This window comes from Pelodiscus sinensis, chromosome 24 (genome assembly GCF_049634645.1).
Source record: "Pelodiscus sinensis isolate JC-2024 chromosome 24, ASM4963464v1, whole genome shotgun sequence".
In the NCBI taxonomy this organism is placed as follows: domain Eukaryota; kingdom Metazoa; phylum Chordata; order Testudines; family Trionychidae; genus Pelodiscus; species Pelodiscus sinensis.
In genome coordinates this window covers 8,327,742-8,346,743 of record NC_134734.1, presented here as the reverse complement: position 1 = coordinate 8,346,743, position 19,002 = coordinate 8,327,742, and the positions used below count along the sequence as shown (strand labels likewise).

General features: G+C 54.9%; 1 protein-coding gene across 2 annotated transcripts in view; it reads right to left on the bottom strand.

Annotated features, from left to right (window-relative positions):
• Positions 1-9,465: 9,465 nt before the first annotated feature.
• The window catches only part of PLD2 (phospholipase D2), a 23,880-nt gene continuing 14,343 nt past the window's right edge, over positions 9,466-19,002 (bottom strand). For both annotated transcript variants that reach the window (XM_075908058.1, XM_075908059.1), the window contains exons 15-25: positions 18,795-18,918; positions 18,243-18,361; positions 17,993-18,106; positions 17,043-17,147; positions 16,642-16,730; positions 16,228-16,341; positions 15,962-16,011; positions 13,857-13,991; positions 13,261-13,414; positions 12,973-13,090; positions 9,466-12,686 (exon numbers count right to left, since the gene is read on the bottom strand). In XM_075908058.1, coding sequence (XP_075764173.1) covers positions 12,462-12,686; positions 12,973-13,090; positions 13,261-13,414; positions 13,857-13,991; positions 15,962-16,011; positions 16,228-16,341; positions 16,642-16,730; positions 17,043-17,147; positions 17,993-18,106; positions 18,243-18,361; positions 18,795-18,918 — 1,347 coding nt within the window. In that variant the 3' untranslated portion in view covers positions 9,466-12,461. The remainder of the gene's footprint in view (positions 12,687-12,972; positions 13,091-13,260; positions 13,415-13,856; positions 13,992-15,961; positions 16,012-16,227; positions 16,342-16,641; positions 16,731-17,042; positions 17,148-17,992; positions 18,107-18,242; positions 18,362-18,794; positions 18,919-19,002) is intronic.

Sequence of the window (19,002 nt, the reverse complement as noted above, 5' to 3'; positions counted from 1 at the left end):
TCTAGGAAAGAGGCAGGACCGCGCGTGCGCGAAGCATAAGCCGGGCGGCAGGAAGGGTGGGGTGGTTGAGCGCGTGCAAGGAGGATGTTCCCGCCTTTCTCCGTGTTCCTCGAGGAAGGGGCCTCGGGCCAGAGCAGGGAGGGTGGAATACATGGGCGGGGCCTGTTCCTGAGGGTGGCGGGCCAATGAGCAAAGCAGGGAGGAGCCTGTTCCTTGTTGGGTGGGGGCTCGCTCAGAGCAGGGAGGGGCTGGCCCACCATCTCCGGGCTGCATTGCTCTGCTTGGCTGCCACTAGTCCTTGTCACTGGGGGAGCAAAGCAGCCGGGTCACTGCTCCCGCCCCCAACCTTGCTGGCCTCATAGCTTGGGGCAGGAGGCTCTGGAAGAGGTGCAGTGCCATGGCCCCAAACCCGGTGCAGCTGAGGGGAACTTGTACTGCATCTTCCCCCACCCCTTACAGTTTGGGGCGGGCTCCTGCATGCACTAACCCACCAGTGGAGATGGAGATGGAGGAGGGTCAGGCTTGGAGCAGAGAGGCAGGGAGGAGGCTCCAGCTGCCGGTGGCAGGCGTAGTAGGAGCACATGAGCTGAGGGATGGGGGGGGGGGGGCAGAATGGGATTACATTGGCACCTCCATAGCATGGTGCCCATGGGCAGATGATCCATCTGGCCCCCCTCGCTACGCCACTGCCCCCTCTCCTGCAGATAGATCTGCAGATAGATGATAGGTCATCTTATGCATGTGCAAGATCTGTGAGAGCCGTCCCATGAATCTGCAGCTAGTGTCTGAGGGGCCTGCTTCTGGGTGATGTCTCAATGCTACCACATTTACCCCCAAAGAGGGGGGGCTTCGCAAAGCAGGCCCTTGCTGCTGACTCCCAAGGCATCCACAGATCCAGTCTCCTTTCAATGGGCCCACTTCCCAGGACTCATTGATCTTGGATTTGGCTTCCAGCCCCTCTCCAACCTTTGCAACTGCCCAAAGGTGCTCATCTTCCACCTTATACAATCCCACCTCATTCACCCCACAGGGACGGTCTCTGCTTCACTTGTCCTAGGGACTATTCTACCAAGACATAATACAAAGTTTCCATGTAAAAGGACTCAATACAAAGCTAAAAACTTCAATGAGAGAATGATTAATATAGAAACGTGTCTACATCTGCTGCAGGGAGACACCTCTGCCTGCCTCCACCTCTCTCCCCCAGAGCCTACAGCCCCATTGCAAAGCAGGCGAGGGAAAGGAAAGAAGCTGAGGCCCATTCAATGGGACTGAAGCAGTCATGAGAAAGCCATGCCCAGGAGCCATTCTCCTGTCCATTGCTGGTGCTGTGTTGCTTCAGGCATGCTGAAATGCAGTCACCTCTAGGGTGGGTTGGACAGCTGTTTAACACCTGCACAAGGTTTCAGGCAGGGGGCAGTGCGGGCTGCCTCCCTGCAGAGCTCCCATCAGAACCATTGTGCCCTCCTGGTTTAGGAAAAAAATAAACAGGAGGACTATGTCTAAACTGGCATGATTTTCCACAAATGCTTTTAATGGAAAAGTTTCTCCACTTTTTGTGGAAAAGTGTCCGTGCCAATCTAGATGTGGTTTTGCGCAAGAAAGCCCCCAATCGTCATTTTCGCCATCGGGGCTTTTTTGGGCAAAACAGTTTTTACCTGTCTACACTGGCCCTCTTGTGCAAAAGCATTTGCGCAAGAGGGCTTTTTCCCGAGCGGGAGCAGCATAGTATATGCGCAAGAACACTGACAATCTTACATTAGATCGTCAGTGTTCTTGTGCAAATTCAAGAGGCCAGTGTAGATAGCTGGCAAGTTTTTCCACAAAAGCGGGTGCTTTTGCAGAAAAACTTGCCAGTCTAGATGCAGCCAAGGATTGGAAATTAACCCACCCAGTCTCACGTCCCCTAGGCAGGGAATGAGCTATCAGGGGGTATGTCTACACTACAGCACTAATTCGAACTAAGCTAATTCGAACTAGCGCATCTCGACTTAAAAACTAGTTCAAATTAGCGTTTTGCTAATTCAAACTAGCATGTCCACACAGAGTGGACCCTGAACAGAGGTTAAGGATGGCCGGAAGCAGTGCCAGCAGGGCATCAGATGAGGACTTAGAGCGTGGAGCTGCTGTCTCAGGCTAGCCAAGGGCTGTGCTTAAAGGGACCCGACCCCCACCCCGGACAGACAGTTCTCAGGGTTCCCCACTTGCAAAGCAGTCCTGGCTTGGAGTGCCCTGAGTGCCCACACACGGAACATCACAGCACTCAGCCATCAGCCCGGCTGCACTTGCCACAGGCTGCCATCCGGGGGGAGGGGGCAATTAGGGGGCTGCAGGAGAACTTCCACCCCAAGAAGCCCGCAGAGCCAGCCCAGTCCTCCCCATCGGGGGCGCGTACCCCATTCCTCCCTCACCTCCTTCCACTTACCCTTCCCTAGCCCCCCTTCCTGATGTACAAAATAAAGAAAACGTGTGTTCAAAAATAGAATCTCTCTTTATTGAACAAAACTGGGAGAGACTGGGAAAAAGAGGTGGGAGAGGGGAAGAGAAAGGCTGGGAGAGGGGAGGGCAACTAAAATGATCAGGGGTTTGGAACAGGTCCCATATGAAGAGAGGCTAAAGAGACTGGGACTTTTCAGCTTAGAGAAGAGGAGACGGAGGGGGGATATGATAGAGGTCTAAAAGCAAGAGTGGTGTGGAGAGGGTACATAAAGAATAGTTTTCCATTAGTTCCCATAATAGAAGGACTAGAGGACACCAAAGGAAAGGAATGGGTAGCAGGCTTCAAACTAGTAACAGAAAGTTGTTCTTCACAAAGCAAAGAGTCAACCTGTGGAACTCCTTGCTGCAGGAGGCTGTGAAGGCTAGAACTAGAACAGAGTTTAAAGAGAAGTTAGATAAAGTCATGGGCTACGTCTACACTGGCCCCTTTTCCGGAAGGGGCATGTAAATTTCACTAGTCGTCGTAGGGAAATCCGCGGGGGATTTAAATATCCCCCGCGGCATTTAAATAAAAATGTCCGCCGCTTTTTTCCGGCTTTTAAGTAGGAATAAGACCCTCCGGAAAAGGGCACTTTTTCCGGAGGATCGGGGCCAGTCTAGACGCTCTTTTCCGGCTTTTTTAAAAGCCGGAAAAAAGCGGCGGACATTTTTATTTAAATGCCGCGGGGGATATTTAAATCCCCCGCGGATTTCCCTACGACGACTAGTGAAATTTACATGCCCCTTCCGGAAAAGGGGCCAGTGTAGACGTAGCCATGGAGGTTGGGTCCATGGAGTGGTATTAGCCAGGGGGTAGAAATGGTGTCCCTTCCCAAAGTTTGTGGAAGGCTGGAGATGGATGGCACGAGACAAATGGCTTGGTCACTGTCTTTGGTCCATCCCCTCCAGGGTACCTAGGGTTGGCCACTGTTGGCAGACAGGCTACTGGACTAGATGGACCTTTGGTCTGACCCAGTACGGCCATTCTAAGCTCAGGGCTCAGGGTCGGGGGTCTCAGTGGACCACCTTGATTTTCATGCAAACCTGCTCCTGGGTGGCCAGGCTGGCAGCTCTCCTGCCCTAGACGGCCACTTTCCTATGCCTAGTGCGGAGTTCGTGGACGAGGTCCACAATGTCTGCACTATACCAGGCAGGTGCCCGCCTCTTGCAGTCCTGGCCAGGCTCCCGAGAGCCGCCAGCCTGGTCCCAGGAAGAGGCGGAGGGCTGGGGGGCATCGGGTGGCTGGCTCATGGCGTGCCAGGTGCAGGGTCTGCTGGCTGGGTGCTGGCAGGCTTGCACCTGGCACGGGCACCGTAGTCAGCCCGTGCCCCTTTAAGGGCTCCGGGGCCGGGAGGGGGGCATACGACTTTCCTGGTGGTGCCCAGAGTGGCCACCAGGGAAAGCTGGGGAGGGCTAGTCTCCCACTAGTTCGAATTAAGGGGCTACACAGCCCTGAATTCGAACTAGTAAGTTCGAACTATGCTTAGTCCTCATGCAATGAGGTTTACCTAGTTCGAACTAAGCGCTCCGCTAGTTCAAATTAAGTTCGAACTAGCAGAGCGCTAGTGTAGCGCCTATCAAAGTTAATTCGAACTAACATCCGTTAGTTCAAATTAACTTTGTAGTGTAGACATACCCTACATTAGGCTCCAGCTGGAGTATCGTGTCCAGTTCTGGGCACCACATTTCTGGAAACGTGGAGAAAGTCCAGAGAAGATCAACACAAATGATGAAAGGTCTAGAGAATATGAGCTATGAGGCAAGGCTGAAGGAATTGGCCTTGTTTACCTTGGAAAAGAGAAGACCGAAAAGGGACATGAGAGCAGCTTTCAAGTATCTAAAAGAGTATCATATGGAGGAGGAAGAAAAATTGTTCTCCTTGGCCTCTGAGGTTAGGATGAGAAGCAATGGGCTTAAATTGCAGCAAGAGAGGTTTAGGTTGGACATTAGGAAAAACTTCCTGCCTGTCAGGGTGGTTAAACACTGGGATAAATTGCCTAGGGACATTGCAGAATCTCCATCACTGGAGATATTTAAGACCAGGTTAGACAGACACCTTTCAGGGATGAGCTAGGGCAACTCAACTTTGGAAGCCTCAGGGGCCACACTGATACTTACAGAACATGCTGAGGGCTGCAACTTAAGTCTGGTTGCATATGCAAGCAAATATATACAAATAGCTTCTCTTACACTGACAGGAATGAATGTAAAGATTAAGGCAAGACTATACAACACACAGGCCCCATTTAAGTCAGTTCTGCTGATATTAAAATGCAACATTTACCTGATTTCTACCCATGTGACAGCACTTTTCATGAGCAATGACAGTCCAAGAATTTACCTACTAAAATGCATATCAACAGAAGATCATTACACTGACTACTTTTTTGTTTTGGCTCCCACTCGCTGGCCACATGTTGATCCCCACATAAACCCAAACATGACCCACAGGCCATGTGTTAAGTAGCCCTGGGTGCTTGGTCCTGCTGTGAGGGCAGGGGACTGGACTTGATGACCTCTTGAGGTCCTTTCCAGCTGTAGTGTTCCATACTGCCTGCATGGGGTTAGATGGAGGCTGGTGCCCCCTAGAAGGGACAGATCCCCAGAGCCCATCCATACCTTCATGAGCCAGCCTGTGCCCCCAGCCCTGGGACTGAACCAGAGCCAGTGCCCCCTAGAGATGCCCTGTAGCCTCCTGAGCACCAATGAGATTTTGGTGCCAGGGCCCTCCCTCAAGTGGATCCCTTGAACTGAGGGTCAGGTCAGGCCCTGTTCTCTCCCACACTATGGGGTACCAGGGGCCAGGCCCTATGGTGCCTCTAGGCTGGTGTTGTGGCGCGAGGGGAGTGAATTGGCTAGGTCCGAAGCATTCCCCCTACAGGCCTCGGCAAGCCTGGGGGCGGGGCTGAGTAGATGGTTGAAGCGGGGGCAGAGGATGGCTGCTGGGTATGTTTCTGCCCTTCGCTGCCGTTAGTTGGGCTGCACCGTGGGCTGGCGGGCAGCTGCCAGGACTGTCTCCTTTGAGCAGGGGTGGCTTGAGTGCAGCATGAGCTAGACAGGGCTAGACATGAGCTAGACATGATTGCTGAAGCCTCCCCACCATGCGGTTGTTCCCCACATTAATCAGATTGCAGCAAGCCAGGTTATGCTGGTCTGTGCTGCAGTCACATCTTTGCTACCCATGTAGACAGCCCCTGACCCACTGGAAACTGAGCTTCTAGTCTAGCCTGGTATGTGACCTCAGGCATGTCACAGCCCCCACTGTGCCTCAGTTTCCCCAGCTGTAAAATGGGAACAATGTTGGCCTCCTTGGGAAAGCCCTCTGAGTGTTACCAATGGGGAGAGCAAAGGCTGGCAAGGACAAGTCTTGCCTTGGTCACGCGGGCTTGGTACCATTCCAGTGGGCGGATGGTGCCATCAGTTGCTTGATAGTGCTTTGTGTCCAGATGAAATCTAGTGAGGCAGTCCAGTGACAGACGGGTGAGTGGCTGAAAGTCAGTGGGTAGGGAACTGGGTGCCAGGCGGCAGGTCACTAGCAAATTCAGCATACGGGTAAGGGGCTCCCCATGCTTCCATTCCCAGCACTTGCAGAGTGCACAAATGACAAAGCTCTGCTCGCTTCCCCACCAGCCAAGCCATCACTTTACTCTGGGTCTTTAACACATGTTGTCCCTGGCCTTGGCTGGGCATTGCCTCAGGGCGGACCCAGCTCTCCTAGCCCAGAATCACAGAAGTGCCCAAAACGTGGGGTTGGCGAGCACAAGCACCCAGACCCATGATCCCCCACCCTGCTGTTCTTGCCCCAAGGTCCCCCCACACTGTCCCACCCCCAAAAAATGCTCCTGAGCTACCTCTTCCTCCCAAGATTCACCCCCCCCACTTGTACTCTCCCCCTGCCATTGCCTGCCTTTACACGCCTCTGGCCCCCCATCCCCTGCTCCATGCCCCTTGGCCCTGGCCTGCCCTACCAGGGGCTGCCGCTGGAGACTGGAAAGTTTTCTACCAGCTGATGCCAGAGCCAGGCACCCCCAGCACCTCCCACAACCAAATCCCCCTCCCTCAGAGACAGGCAACCCCAGAGGCCCCTCCTTCCCAACCAAATCCCCTTCCTTCAGAGACCGGCAACCCCAGTGCCCCCCTCCCAACCAACTCCCCCTCCCACAGAGCCAGAGGAACCGGTCAGGAAAGTTAATCTTATTTTTAAAAAAGGCTTGCCGGCTGCCTCTGCTCAGTGTGTTCCAGGCGGCAGCATGTGGCCCAGCTACCAGCTCACTGATCTAGTGTCAGGTGGGCCTGCGCAGTGTGCGCTCACTCTCACCCTGGCCTGGCGCCAGTGACAGATTTGGGGCAGGGTGAGCGGGGCGGCTGCCCCGGGCCCCGCGCTTGCAGAAGCCCTGCGCATGCACCGTGTCAAAGGGGGGGGTGCCCCCACGAAATTGTGCTGCCCGGGGCCCCGCGGCACTCTGATCCGCCCCTGCCTGGCGCCCCCCTAGCGTGGCACCTGGGGACAATTGCCCCGTCCCCCCTTTGCTACGCCTCTGATGTGGGGTTGCCCTGGCTCCGCTTCCTCCTAGGGCTGGCCCTACCCAGGGCAGGGACTTGCTGGTTCAGGGAGGCAGGGAAAGGGGCAGGGGCCTGTCCCCTCTAGGGGGCACCAGCTCCCATCTAGCCCTGTGGGGGAAGGAATGTTTGGGTCAGGGGCAAGCAGGGATATGGAGAATCCCCTTGGGCCTCTCCCCAAGGGGATATGGACCAACCCTGCCTTTCTGTAGGGTATGTCTAGACTACAAGCCTCTTTCGAAAGAGATGGTCTAGACATCCACAAGACTGTTGAAAAAGTGATCCACTTTTTCAAAAGAGAGCACCCTGGCAATCTGGATGCTCTCTTTCGAAAAAGCCCTGTTTGCATTCAAGAGCTCTTTTGAAAAAAGGCATTCTTCCTCATAAAATTATGTTTACTGCTGTCGAAAAAAACACCAAGTTCTTTTGATTTCATTTCAAAAGTATGCGATGGCAGTCTAGACACAGTTAAGCTTTTTTCAAAAAAAGGCTACATTTTTCAAAAAAACCTCTGTACTCTAGACATAGCCTAGGAGAGGGGTAGGGAACCTTATTTGGTTTGGAGGCCACTGTCCCACAGAAAAATCAGTTGGGGGCCGCACATGCGTGAAATGCAACCCCCCAACTCCTCACTGATACCTCCCACTTGCACACCAGAGCCTTGGGAGGCCCAGTCTAGTAGATTTTGTGTGCTCCAGCTGTGTGTGAGCACGGTAGGGGGCTGGAGCACCAGCACGGGCTCCCCATGCTGAGGGTGGGGGGGGAGCCCCGAGCCTCAGGGGGCTGCATCTGGCTCCATGGACCTTAGGTTCCCCACCCCTGCTGTAGGAGCTAGCCCCATAACTCAATTTAGCTAGGCTGGGCCTGGAGGTGGGCAAGCGGATGGGACAGCTGCCATCCAATGCCAGATGATGAGCCTGGGGTGGGAAATCCTGGCATTGTATGTGCCTTAGCTGGCGTGGGGAGACAAGGTTTGTTGACCAAGAATATAGCTGTTTTTAAAGCTGATTAGGAAACACATCCTGATGTGAAATCAGAACAGGGCTTATGTGCAAGGAGAGTAGTGGAGGACTGCCCCGGCCTGCCCTCCTTAGCAGTTGCTTGCAGATGGTGAGAGGCCCTTCTGAGCCCCACTTCCCTGCATGAGTGGGGGGGGGGGTCTGTATCTTGCATATCTCATTGCAGCGAGCACTTGGATGTGACTCCCCTCTGGGCACATGGCATCTCTGTAGTGCTGCACCCCCTGGTGCCATGCTGCGGTCAGTGCTGTGGCAGGAGAGCAACCTCTGCTAAGCCCTGCCCTGCAGCTCAGCATCATGCTAGGGCAGGGATGGGCAAATCCTGGCCTGTGGGCCAGTGCCGCTGTATTTACTTGCACCTCCTCAGGCTCCTGTTGGCCGCAGATCAGTTCCCAGCCAATGGGAGCTGTGGGAAGTGGTGTCCCGCGCTGTACTGCTTCCCGCTACTCCCATTGGCTGGGAATGGTGAATTGCAGCCAACAGGCACTGCAAGCACCCATACCAGTGGAAGTGCAGGTAACTATAGTGATGGCAGGCGGCTAGGAGTTAACCCTGGCAAATCACCACCATTTTATTGTCCAGCCCTACAGTAGGGCCAAGGGGGCTGTGCTGACAGAGAATGGAAACTGTCCTTTACCAATCCCTTCCCACCCCCCACACCACTAGAGAGAACAGATGCATCTATGCTTGGTGGTGCAGAGGCAGCTTTGGTAGAGACATATGCCCAATGCCCACTGGAGGATTCACCCTGGCAGAGTTCTGGGGGTAGCATCTAGAAGCAGTGATGTTGTAACAGAGCCCTTTGTGCCAGGGACTGCACAGATCACCATAGCTGAGATCAAGTTGGATCGCTGCAGGTGCCAGCCTGACATGTAGTGCAGTAGAGAGAGGTTCCCCTTCCTAGAAAAGCTCACAGTCTAAAGAGATAACCCCAACACCTGGTGGCATGGTTCTTCTAGTGTTGGGACCCTGGGGATTAGAGAGGAGTATGGGGGCACTCCCCAAATCCTCCTGCCCCATAAATGAACCCTTGCCCCTAGGAAGCAAACCATCCTAGTGGCCCAGGAGTTGCAGGAGTGGTGGCAATGTGGATTCCCACAGATGAACAGGAATGGCTCCCTGTCCCTAGAATACTAGAACCGGAAGGGATCTCGAGAGATCAAGTCCAGTCCCCTACCCTAAGGGCAGGACCAAGCACCGTCTAGATCAGGGCTATTCAACTTTGGAAGCCCTGGGGGCCACAATGATACAGCACATGCAGAGGGCCGCAACTTAAGTGCAGTTGCACGTACATGCAAATAAACATGTAAATAGCTTCTTTCACACCGAAGGGCATGAATACAATTTAAGGTAAGACTATACAACATGTAAGTCAGTTCTGCTAATAATAAATGCAATAGTTATCTGATTTCCACCCATTTGACAGCACTTTAATGAGCAACGACAGTCCAGGAATTTAACTACTACAACGCATCTCAACAGTAGACCATTATATTGACTCGCTATTATGGAGTATGTTCCCAGTGAAGGCCATGTTCAAAGGATCCCACCTGCGGGCTGCGTGTTGAGCCCCGCATAAATCCATTGTACGCATTTACACATTGCAGGCCACAAACAAACGGGCCACATGTTGAATAGTCCTGGTCTAGATCATCCCTGATAGATATTTGTCTAACCTGCTCTTAAATATCTCCAATGATGGAGATTTCACAACCTTCCTAGATAAATTTATTCCAGTGCTTAACCACCGACAGGAAGTTTTTCCTGATGTCCAACCTAAACCTCCCTTGCTGCAATTTGTCTTAACATCAGAGGTCAAGGAGAACAATTTCTCTCTCTCTTCTTTGTAACACTCTTTTAGGTACTTGAAAATTGCTATATTGTCCCCTGTCAGTTTTCTCTTTCCAAAATAAACAAGCTCAATTCTTTCAGTCTTCCCTCAAAGCTTATGTTTTCTAGACCTTTAATCAATTTGTTGCTCTTCTCTGGACCTTCTCCAATTTCTCCACATCTTTCTTGTAATGTGGTGCCCAGAACTGGACATAATACTCCAACTGAGGCCTAATCAGCTCAGAGTAGAGCAGAAAAATGACTTCTCATGTCTTGCTCACAACACTCCTGTTATTGCATCCCAGAATCATGTTTGCTTTTTTTTGCAACAGTGTCACAGGGTTGACTCATATTTAGCTTGTGGTCCATTATGACCTCTAGATTCCTTTCTGCAGTACTCTTTCCTAGACAGTCACTTCCCATTCCATGTATGACACGGATTGTTCCTTCCTAAGTGGACTACTTCGCATTTGTCCTTATTAAACTTCGTCCTATTTACCTCAGAGCATTTCTCTAGTTTGTCCAGATCATTTTGAATTCATCCTCCAAAGCACTGGCATCTCTTCCCAACTTAGTATCATCTGCAAACTTAATAAGCATACTCTCTATGCCATCATTAAATTGTTGAAGATATTGAACAGAACTGGTCCCAAAACGGACCCTGCAGAACCCCACTTGTTATGCCCTCCCAGCATGAGTGTACCATTAATAACTACTCTCTGAGAATGGTTATCCAGTCAGTTATACACCCACCTTATAGTAGACCCATCTAGGTTGCATTTCTCTAATTTACTGATAAGGTCATGTGAAACTGTATCAGTTGTTTTACTGAAGTCTAGGTATACCATGTCACTGCTTCTCCAAGACTTGTTACCTATCAAAGAAAGCTATCGGATTGGTTTGATCTTTGTTTTTTACAAATCCATGCTGGCTGTTCCCTATCACCCTGCCCTGGGCTAGCTAGCCAAATAGCATTTAGTGCCCCCAGCTTGGGATCTTTCTCTCACCTGCCAGCTGGAGGCAACAGCGTTTCTTCCCCCACACTGCTCTGGGCATCCAGAAAACACACCTGCCTGATCAGCTCGCTGCCTTAGGAGCCTATTTTGGAGTGGGGTGAACAAACTGTCAAGTGGGCTGTCCTTTCCAGCCACACTGCTGCAGTGGATAGGACGTTCATGTTGTCTGTCTCCTTTGCCTTGCCCAGCCTGGGCCCACTATTTCAGTGTGAGGCTGCGTGCGGCACCTGGCCCACTGGGAGCCCCCCGAGACTGGCTGAAGCCTTTGGGCACTACCAGCATCCAAACAATGAATTTCGAGTTTATGCTTCTCTGAACCTTTTTGCCACCGCCAAAGCTGCCCTGCCCTTGCAGATGTGCTATTCAGAAATGGGAGCAAGCTGCCCAGTGTATACACATATACACATGCACTCTGGGTGTGTATACACATGCACACTTAGTGTGCACACACAAGTATGTACACACAGTGCAGGAATTGTACTTACTCACCCCCCTCCCTACACACCACTCCTGTGGGCACAGGGCACTCCCTGTGAGACTCCTCCTGATGCTGCTGGCCTGCCCCGGTGCTTTGGGTGCTGTCATAGCACAGCCAGTCCTTGTATGTGCCTCTGCACACGGGCATTCATCCCGGAGGCAGGGCCCCCGGCTGGAGCCTGCCCAGCCTGGCACATGGCCCCAGGCCCCTCCCAGAGCACAGTAAGGAAAGAGGCAGGCCGCACTTTCCAAGCATTTACGTAACAAACCCAATCAAGGAGGCAGGTTAGTGGCTGGGCACAGAGCTGGTCCAATTATAGTGAGGGGAGGCTACAGCCAGGGGCAAACCCAAATACAGGCTGTAGCTCAGCAGCTGCCTGGCTGCCACTTTTCTGGTGAAACCTTAGCCCTAGCAGCCTTCGAGGCATGTCCCCCTCTGACATTCCAGCCCAGCTATGCTGGTGGGATCAGCTCCTGAGAGTGACATTGGGGGCGTGGAGGGGGTTTGGGACAGGCTGACGGCTGAGTTTGTGGGAGGGACCAAGCAAACAGGAATGTTCAGTGGCTCTGGGAGGGGTGGGGCAGGGCACAACACCTACCGTATGTGACATGGAGTGTGCCAACAGGCTGAGAGGTGCTCCCTCAGCAGTTAGTAGCAGCAGGAAGGGGGTGTCTGGGGATGTGCCAAGCAAAGGTCAGGGGAAACTGAGGCACCCTGGGACCCAGGCACCCCTCTTGCAGGAACTCGACTTGTGGAATGTAGTGATAGCCCGGGAGAGTAGTGGGGTGGTGGGTGCAGGGCGTCAGCCAAGACAGGGCACAGGCATTGTGACTGGGTGTTTGCAGGGCTGAGCTGCCGGGCGGTCCTGCCTCCGGAATGACCTATGCAAAGGGTTCAGGGCTGTGCAAACAAGCAAAGAGAGGGGGTGGAATGTAAAGTGTCAGTGTGGCTGGTACCCTAACCAGGCAGAGAATTGGTCCTGGTCCCCGCGCTGGATGCAGAGGGTCTCTAGTGGCCACCAGGGGAGCCCCGAGGAGGGTGGGGGAGGCTGGGGGATGTAGTAGGCAGCCCCCCATGTGTCTAAGTCCACACCTCCATGGGGATCATGCCTTCCTTGCTGTTGAGTGGGGGCAGGAGGTACTCTTCTGCCATGAACTCCAAGGGAAACTGCACCAGGTGGCCCTGCACCTGAGCTAGGTGTTGGCGGGCAAGCTCCGGGCTGACACAGGCCAGGTTCTGCACTGCTGCATACTCCCGCAGGGCCCGGAGAGACAGCACGGCATTGGTGGGAAGGCAGCGGAAAACCTGCAGGATGAGGTCATGGGTGAGAGCCTGGCAGGGCTGGAATCCACCCATAGGCCCTGCAGGCCCAGCTCTGTCCCCAAAGCCTTGCTGGTACCCCTCATTCCCGAACCGCAACCCCTGCCAGTCCAGCTCTCTGCTCCCTCCAGCTTTAATGATGCCTTGCTTCCTTCCAGCCTTGCTGGTGCCCCTCACTCCCCACCCACAGACCCTGCTAGCCCAGCCCTGTCAGTACCCCTCATTCCTGACCCATAGGCCCTGCCACCCCAGCCCCAGGTTCCCCACACACTTGCTCATAGATGTTGGAGTTGTTCAGGGCGATGCCTTTCCAGGTCTCATGAAAGAAGTGGTCGCTGACAGGATCCTGGATGTCGATGCTGCAGTTGCCCGAGGTTCCCAGGAGTGCCCTGCGGAGAATGACCAAGCACTGGAACGAGCCGCCCACATTCAGGTAAGAGGCTGCGGCTGCTGCCCAGCCCTGAGACAGGGCCTTGCACCCATGTCTCCAGCCCATCCCCCCACCTCTGCAGTAAGGGGCATGCTCAGGGTGAGGGTGGGATGTGTGGCCTATTCCCACCTGAAGCAGTCAAGTCGCAGGCTCAGGGCGAATTTCCCAGCCTGGTATGGCTCCCCATCCATGACAGATGGGACCAGCTCTGTGTCCTCCACCAGCACCGCCAGCTCACTGTCCCGCTTCCCCAGCAGGCTGCGGTCATTGATGTTGGCAGAGCCTGGCAGGTCAAGGGTGGGATTAGAGCCCTGCCAGAGCCCTTCACTCCTGCTGCACCTGCTTTCCTGCCCCCCAGCTCTGCTGGTACCCCTTGCTCTGACCTGCAGCCCTTGCCAGCTCAGCCCTGCCCCACCAACCCTGCTGGGGCCCCCTGCTCTGACCTGCAGCCCTTGCCAGCTCAGCCCTGCCCCACCAACCCTACTGGGGCCCCTTGCTCTGACCTGCAGCCCTTGCCAGCTCAGCCCTGCCCCTGCCCAGCCTTGCTGGTGGCCCCTGCTCCTGACCTGCAGTCTCCCACTATGATCCCCTCTGCTGATGCCCTTTTGTCTTGTTCCAGCTGGGAACCAGGACTCCTGGGTTCTCTCCCCAATTAAGGGAGGCATGTGGGGTTCCGTGGGGGAGAGGCAGGGAGCCAGGACTCCTGGGTTCACACTGGAACACACCAATAATGACCCGGCGGTCGTCAGCGATGAGCATCTTGCTATGGATGTAGATCAGCTCAGTGGTGAGGGAACCAGACAGCTCCCCATGGGTGCGCAGCCCGCAGATGGAGATGTAGTTCTTCCACTCGTCCCCAACTGCCAGGGGAGAATGGGGGGTTATTTCGGGCCTTCCCCCAGCACTCTGAGTACATCCTTCACGGGGGGGTTTGGTCCTTCCTGGGCCAGCTGGTTGACCTCTGACAGCCCTCACACTTGTATTTTCCCCCAGCCCTGGGAAGGGAGCGGGAGCGGGTGGGTTAGGGCAGGGGCGCTGGGAGGCCAATACGGCAGTACACAGACAATCCAGGAAGTTTCTGGAGAATGTTGGGGATAACTTCCCGGTACAAGGGCTGAAGGAACCAACCAGGGGCCATGCGCAGCTTGTCTATCTGCTCACAAACAGGGAGGAATTGGTAGGGGAAGTAGGGCAGCAGTGATCAAGTTCATGATCCTGAGAAAAGGAAGAAAGGGGAGTAGCAAAGTGCACACCCTAGACTTCAGAAAAGCAAACTTTGACTCCCTCAGAGAACTGATAAGGAGGATCCTCTGGGATGCTCACATGAAGGGGAAAGGAGCCCAGGAGAGCTGGCAGTATTTTGAAGAAGCCTTATCGAACGTTCAAGAACAAACCATCCCGATGCACAGTAAGAAAAGCAAATATGGTAAGTGACTAGCTCGGCTTAACAACAAAATCCTTGGCGAGCTTAAACACAGAGGAAGCTTGGACAGATGACTAGGGAAGAGTATAAATATATTGCTCAGCCATGCAGGGGTGTAATTCAGGAAAGTCAAAGCAGAACTAGAATTGCAGCTAGCAAGGGCTGCCAAGGGTACCAAGAAAGGTCTCTACAGCCATGTTAGCAATAAGAGGGCGGTAAGGAAAGGTGTGGGACCCCTACTGAATGAGGGAGGTAACCTAAAAAGCTGACTAGATTGTTGGGATCAACGGCTTGATGTCCAGTTGGTCAGTTTCAAGCAGAGTGCCCCAAGAGTTGGTTCTGGGGCTGGTTTTGTTCAACATCTTTATTTATGACCTGGTTGAGGGGATGGATTGCACCCTCAGGAAGTTCTCAAATGACACTAAGCTAGGGGGAGAGGTAGATACGCTGGAGGGCAGGGATAGGGTCCAGAGTGACCTAGACAAATTGGGCCAAAAGAAATCTGATGAAGTCTGACAAGGAGAATTGCAGAGTCCTGCACTTGGGACAGAAGAATCCCAAGTGTTGTTACAGGCTGGGGACCAACTGGCTAAGTAGCAGTTCAGCAGAAAAGGACCTGGGGGTTACAGTGGATGAGAAGCTGGATATGAGTCAACAGTGTGTCCTTGTAGCCAAGAAGGCTAATGGCAGATGAGGGTGCATTAGTAGATCTAGGGAAGTGATTATTCCCCTTTATTTGGCACTGGTGCGGCCACATCTGGAATAGCGTGTCCAGTTCTGGGCCCCCATTACAGAAAGGAGGTAGATGTGTTGGAGAAACTCCAACGGAGGCCAACAAAATGGTTAGGGGGCTGGGGCACATGACTTATGAGAAGAGGCTGAGGGATTTGGGCTTATTTAGTCTGCAGAAGAGAAGAGTGAGGGGAGATTTGAGAGAAGCTTTCAACTACCTAAAGGGGGGTTCCAAAGTGGGATGGAGAGAGGCTGTTCTCAGTAGTGACAGATGGCAGATCAAGGAGCAATGGTCTCAGATTGCAGCAGGAGAGGTCTAGGTTACATATTAGGAAAAACTATGTTGTGAGGAGAGTGGTGAAGCACTGGGATGGGTCCCTAGGGAGGGGGTGGAATCTCCATCCCTAGAGGTTTTTAAGTCCCGGCTTGACAAAGCCCTGGCTGGGATGATTTAGTTGGGGTTGGTCCTGCCTTGGGCAGGGGGTTGGACTCGATGACTCCTGAGGTCTCTCCTATGACTCTATGATTCTCCCTGGCTTTGGAAGGGGAGTGCAGGCGAGTGGGTTAGAGCAAGGGGGGCTGGAAGTCAGGACTTCTTGGATCTCTGCTTGGCTCTGGGAAGGGAGCGGAGGCTGCTGGGTTACAGCAGAGTCCTGCGCTGCCCCCAACACTCACTGTCAGCTTTCAGGCGGCACAGGATGGAGGATTCGCCCCGGCAGAGAGTCCTGGGGAGAATCAGAGAGGGAGCTAATGAAATGGGCCCTTTTGCCCTCCCCCCAGTTCATCTTGTTCTGGGACATGGGTCCCCTCCCCACATGACACCAATTCTGGGCTCCCCTTCCCTCCACCCTGGGGCTCCCCAAAAATTCTCCAAATTGGCCTAGCTTGGGGCACCCCCTGGCAATCCTCCACACCCACAGACTGTTCCCTTCCCCCTTTACCGGTAGGTGAAGTGCAGGATGGCCTGGATGGAGTTTCCTCCCCCCTCAGCCATGTCCCCCTCAAAGCCGGGCAGCAGTGGCAGCAGCACAAAGACCCGAAACTGCGTCCCCTCGCTGCAGGGAGACAGGGTTGGATTAGCTCCCTGCAGGAGTGTCCTTCTCACCCACAGTGTAAGCAGTGTGCTCTCCCCCGCCCCCCACCCTCCAAGGGCTAGTCCCTGGAGTCTGCCCCACCCCCAGCACCCAGGCTGGGACTTCCTCCCTCCACGGCCGGGACTCCCCCCACTTCCGGGGGTGTGACACAGGCCGGGACTCCCCCCACTTCCTGGGACTCCGTCTCCAGGGTGTAACACAGACTGAGAAGCCCCACTTCCTGGGGTGCGACACAGACCGTGACCCCCCCCATTCAACGACCTGTGGGCACGCAGGATGCGGCTGACTATGGCCTCTCCCACTGTGTTGAGCACTGAGCGCCCATCTGCACAGCTGATGAAGAACTGGTTCTGGAGGGGAAATGAGGGAGGGGTCAGAACCAAGATGGAGACACCCCCCCACCTGCACGCCCCCTCCAGCACCTCCCCTGCCTAATCTCCACCACCACCTACCCAGCCACCCCACCGCACCTCACCCCTGCCCCCCCAGTCTAGTCTCCACCACCACCTACCCAGCCGCCCTGCCCCACCCCACCCTTGTCCCACCCTGCCCCAGCACCTCCCTAGCCTAGTCACCACCACCACCTGCACAGCCCATCTTCCCGCACACTGCCACAGCCTGGCCCCTCCAGGCCAGCCCCCAACTTGGCCCCCAGCCCCCACCTCGATGTAGATGTAGTGCTGGCTGCTCTGGATGAGGCTCAGGTAGGCTCTGTAAATGGAACACTCATAGGTCCCAGCCGACCAGCGATCCACGGAGCGCAGCACCTGGAGACGGGGGGCGGGGTGTGAGGGGAACCAGAGCACCCTGCCAGCCCACCCCCTGCAGCCATCCTCTAACCTCACCCTGCCCATCCTCACACCTCCCTCTGTACCCAGCACCGGACCCCTGCTGGGAGCCCAGACCTCCATGCCCCTCCTCTCCACCAGGTGCTTTATGCCCTGGGCCCAAAAGGTGACCTACTCCCTGGACCCATAGGACGATTCGCCCCCCCACCCCTGTATACACCCTGAGCTCATTGGATGACTTCCCCACACTGGGCCCACAGGGCAATTCACTCACACATACTCCCTGGAGGTATGTCTACACTACCCTCCTAGTTCGAACTAGGAGGGTAATGTATGCATACCGCACTTGCTAATGAAGCCCGGGATTTGAATTTCCCGGGCTTCATTAGCATAAGCGGGGAGCCGCCATTTTTAAATCCCCGCTGCTTCGAACCCCGTGCAGCGCGGCTACACGGGGCTCGAACTCGGTAGTTCGGACTAGGGTGCCTATTCCGAACTACCGGTACACCTCGTTTCACGAGGAGTAACGGTAGTTCGGAATAGGACCCTAGTCCGAACTACCTAGTTCGAGCCCCGTGTAGCCGCGCTACACGGGGTTCGAAGCAGCGGGGATTTAAAAATGGCGGCTCCCCGCTTATGCTAATGAAGCCCGGGAAATTCAAATCCCGGGCTTCATTAGCAAGTGCGGTATGCATACATTACCCCGCTAGTTCGAACTAGCGGGGTAGTGTAGACATACCCTGGGCCCATAGGGTGACCCCCCCCTTGGGCCCACAGGGGGAGGCTCATTCTCCCTGTGCCCACCCAGCGGTGCACCTGCTGACCTGCACGTTGGTGAGCTGGGCGCTGGGGATGGTGACGGGCAGGTGGTGGGCTGTGCTGAGTGACTTAGGCAGCAGGTACGGGTACTCTGGGCCCTTGTACTTGTTCTTCACTGTCTGCAACAGGATGGGCGGGGTCACACACACCTGTAGCCCAGAGCAGGTGCACAGGACCCCTCCCCTTTTTCAGCCCCTGCTGGGAAGTAGACTGAGCCCTTGCCCCGCCCGAGGCAGGCTCCCGGCAGCCCCAGACCTTCGTGAAGTTCCAGCGCTGGATGAAGTGGCGGGCGATGTCACGGGCAGCTCTGCTGTGCACTGCCACCCCCACGTCCCGCCAGGGCATTCGCGGCGTCCGGGACCTGTCGATGAAATCTGACACGGGGGAGGAGGGGTAGTCAGCAGGAGGGCAGGGGTTGGCTGCATGACCCTAGAGTCAGTGTCCACCCTCCAGCCCCTGGAACGATCCCTGGCCCTACTTGTTTGCCACCCTGAATTTAAGGGGCTTTTTGGGACAACGCTGGGCTGGGCCTGGGCCACTCAGCTGCAGGGCTGAGAGGGTCGGACCCAACTGGGGAAAGAGGGAGTTGTGCTGCTAAGGGGTGAGAGTCCGCTTGAGCCCCCTTGATGGAAGAGCACAGTTAAGGGGGATGTGCTGCTCTCAAGGGCACTGTGAAGGGGCTGCAGCTCTCATACACATGCCAGGGCAGAGGATATAGCCCCATGTCAGCCTCTAGACACTTGCTGGCTACCATGCACTCTCCTCAGGCTAGCCCATGGCTGGAGGGACCCACCCTTCCCTGGTCACCTTCAAAGGGCCGGTCGAGCTGCACCCAGTCCTTGCTGATGAGGTTGCTGTAGTCCTTGCCCAGCCAGAGTTGCTGGTTGGTGGCCAAGTCGACAGGTGGCTCTTCCCCAGGGGGGAACCCGCTCTGAGGGAGACAGAGCCCAGTGAGGGGAATGGGTCACGGTCAGGGGCAGGGTCCAGAGATGGATTCAGGGTGTTCGAAACAGTT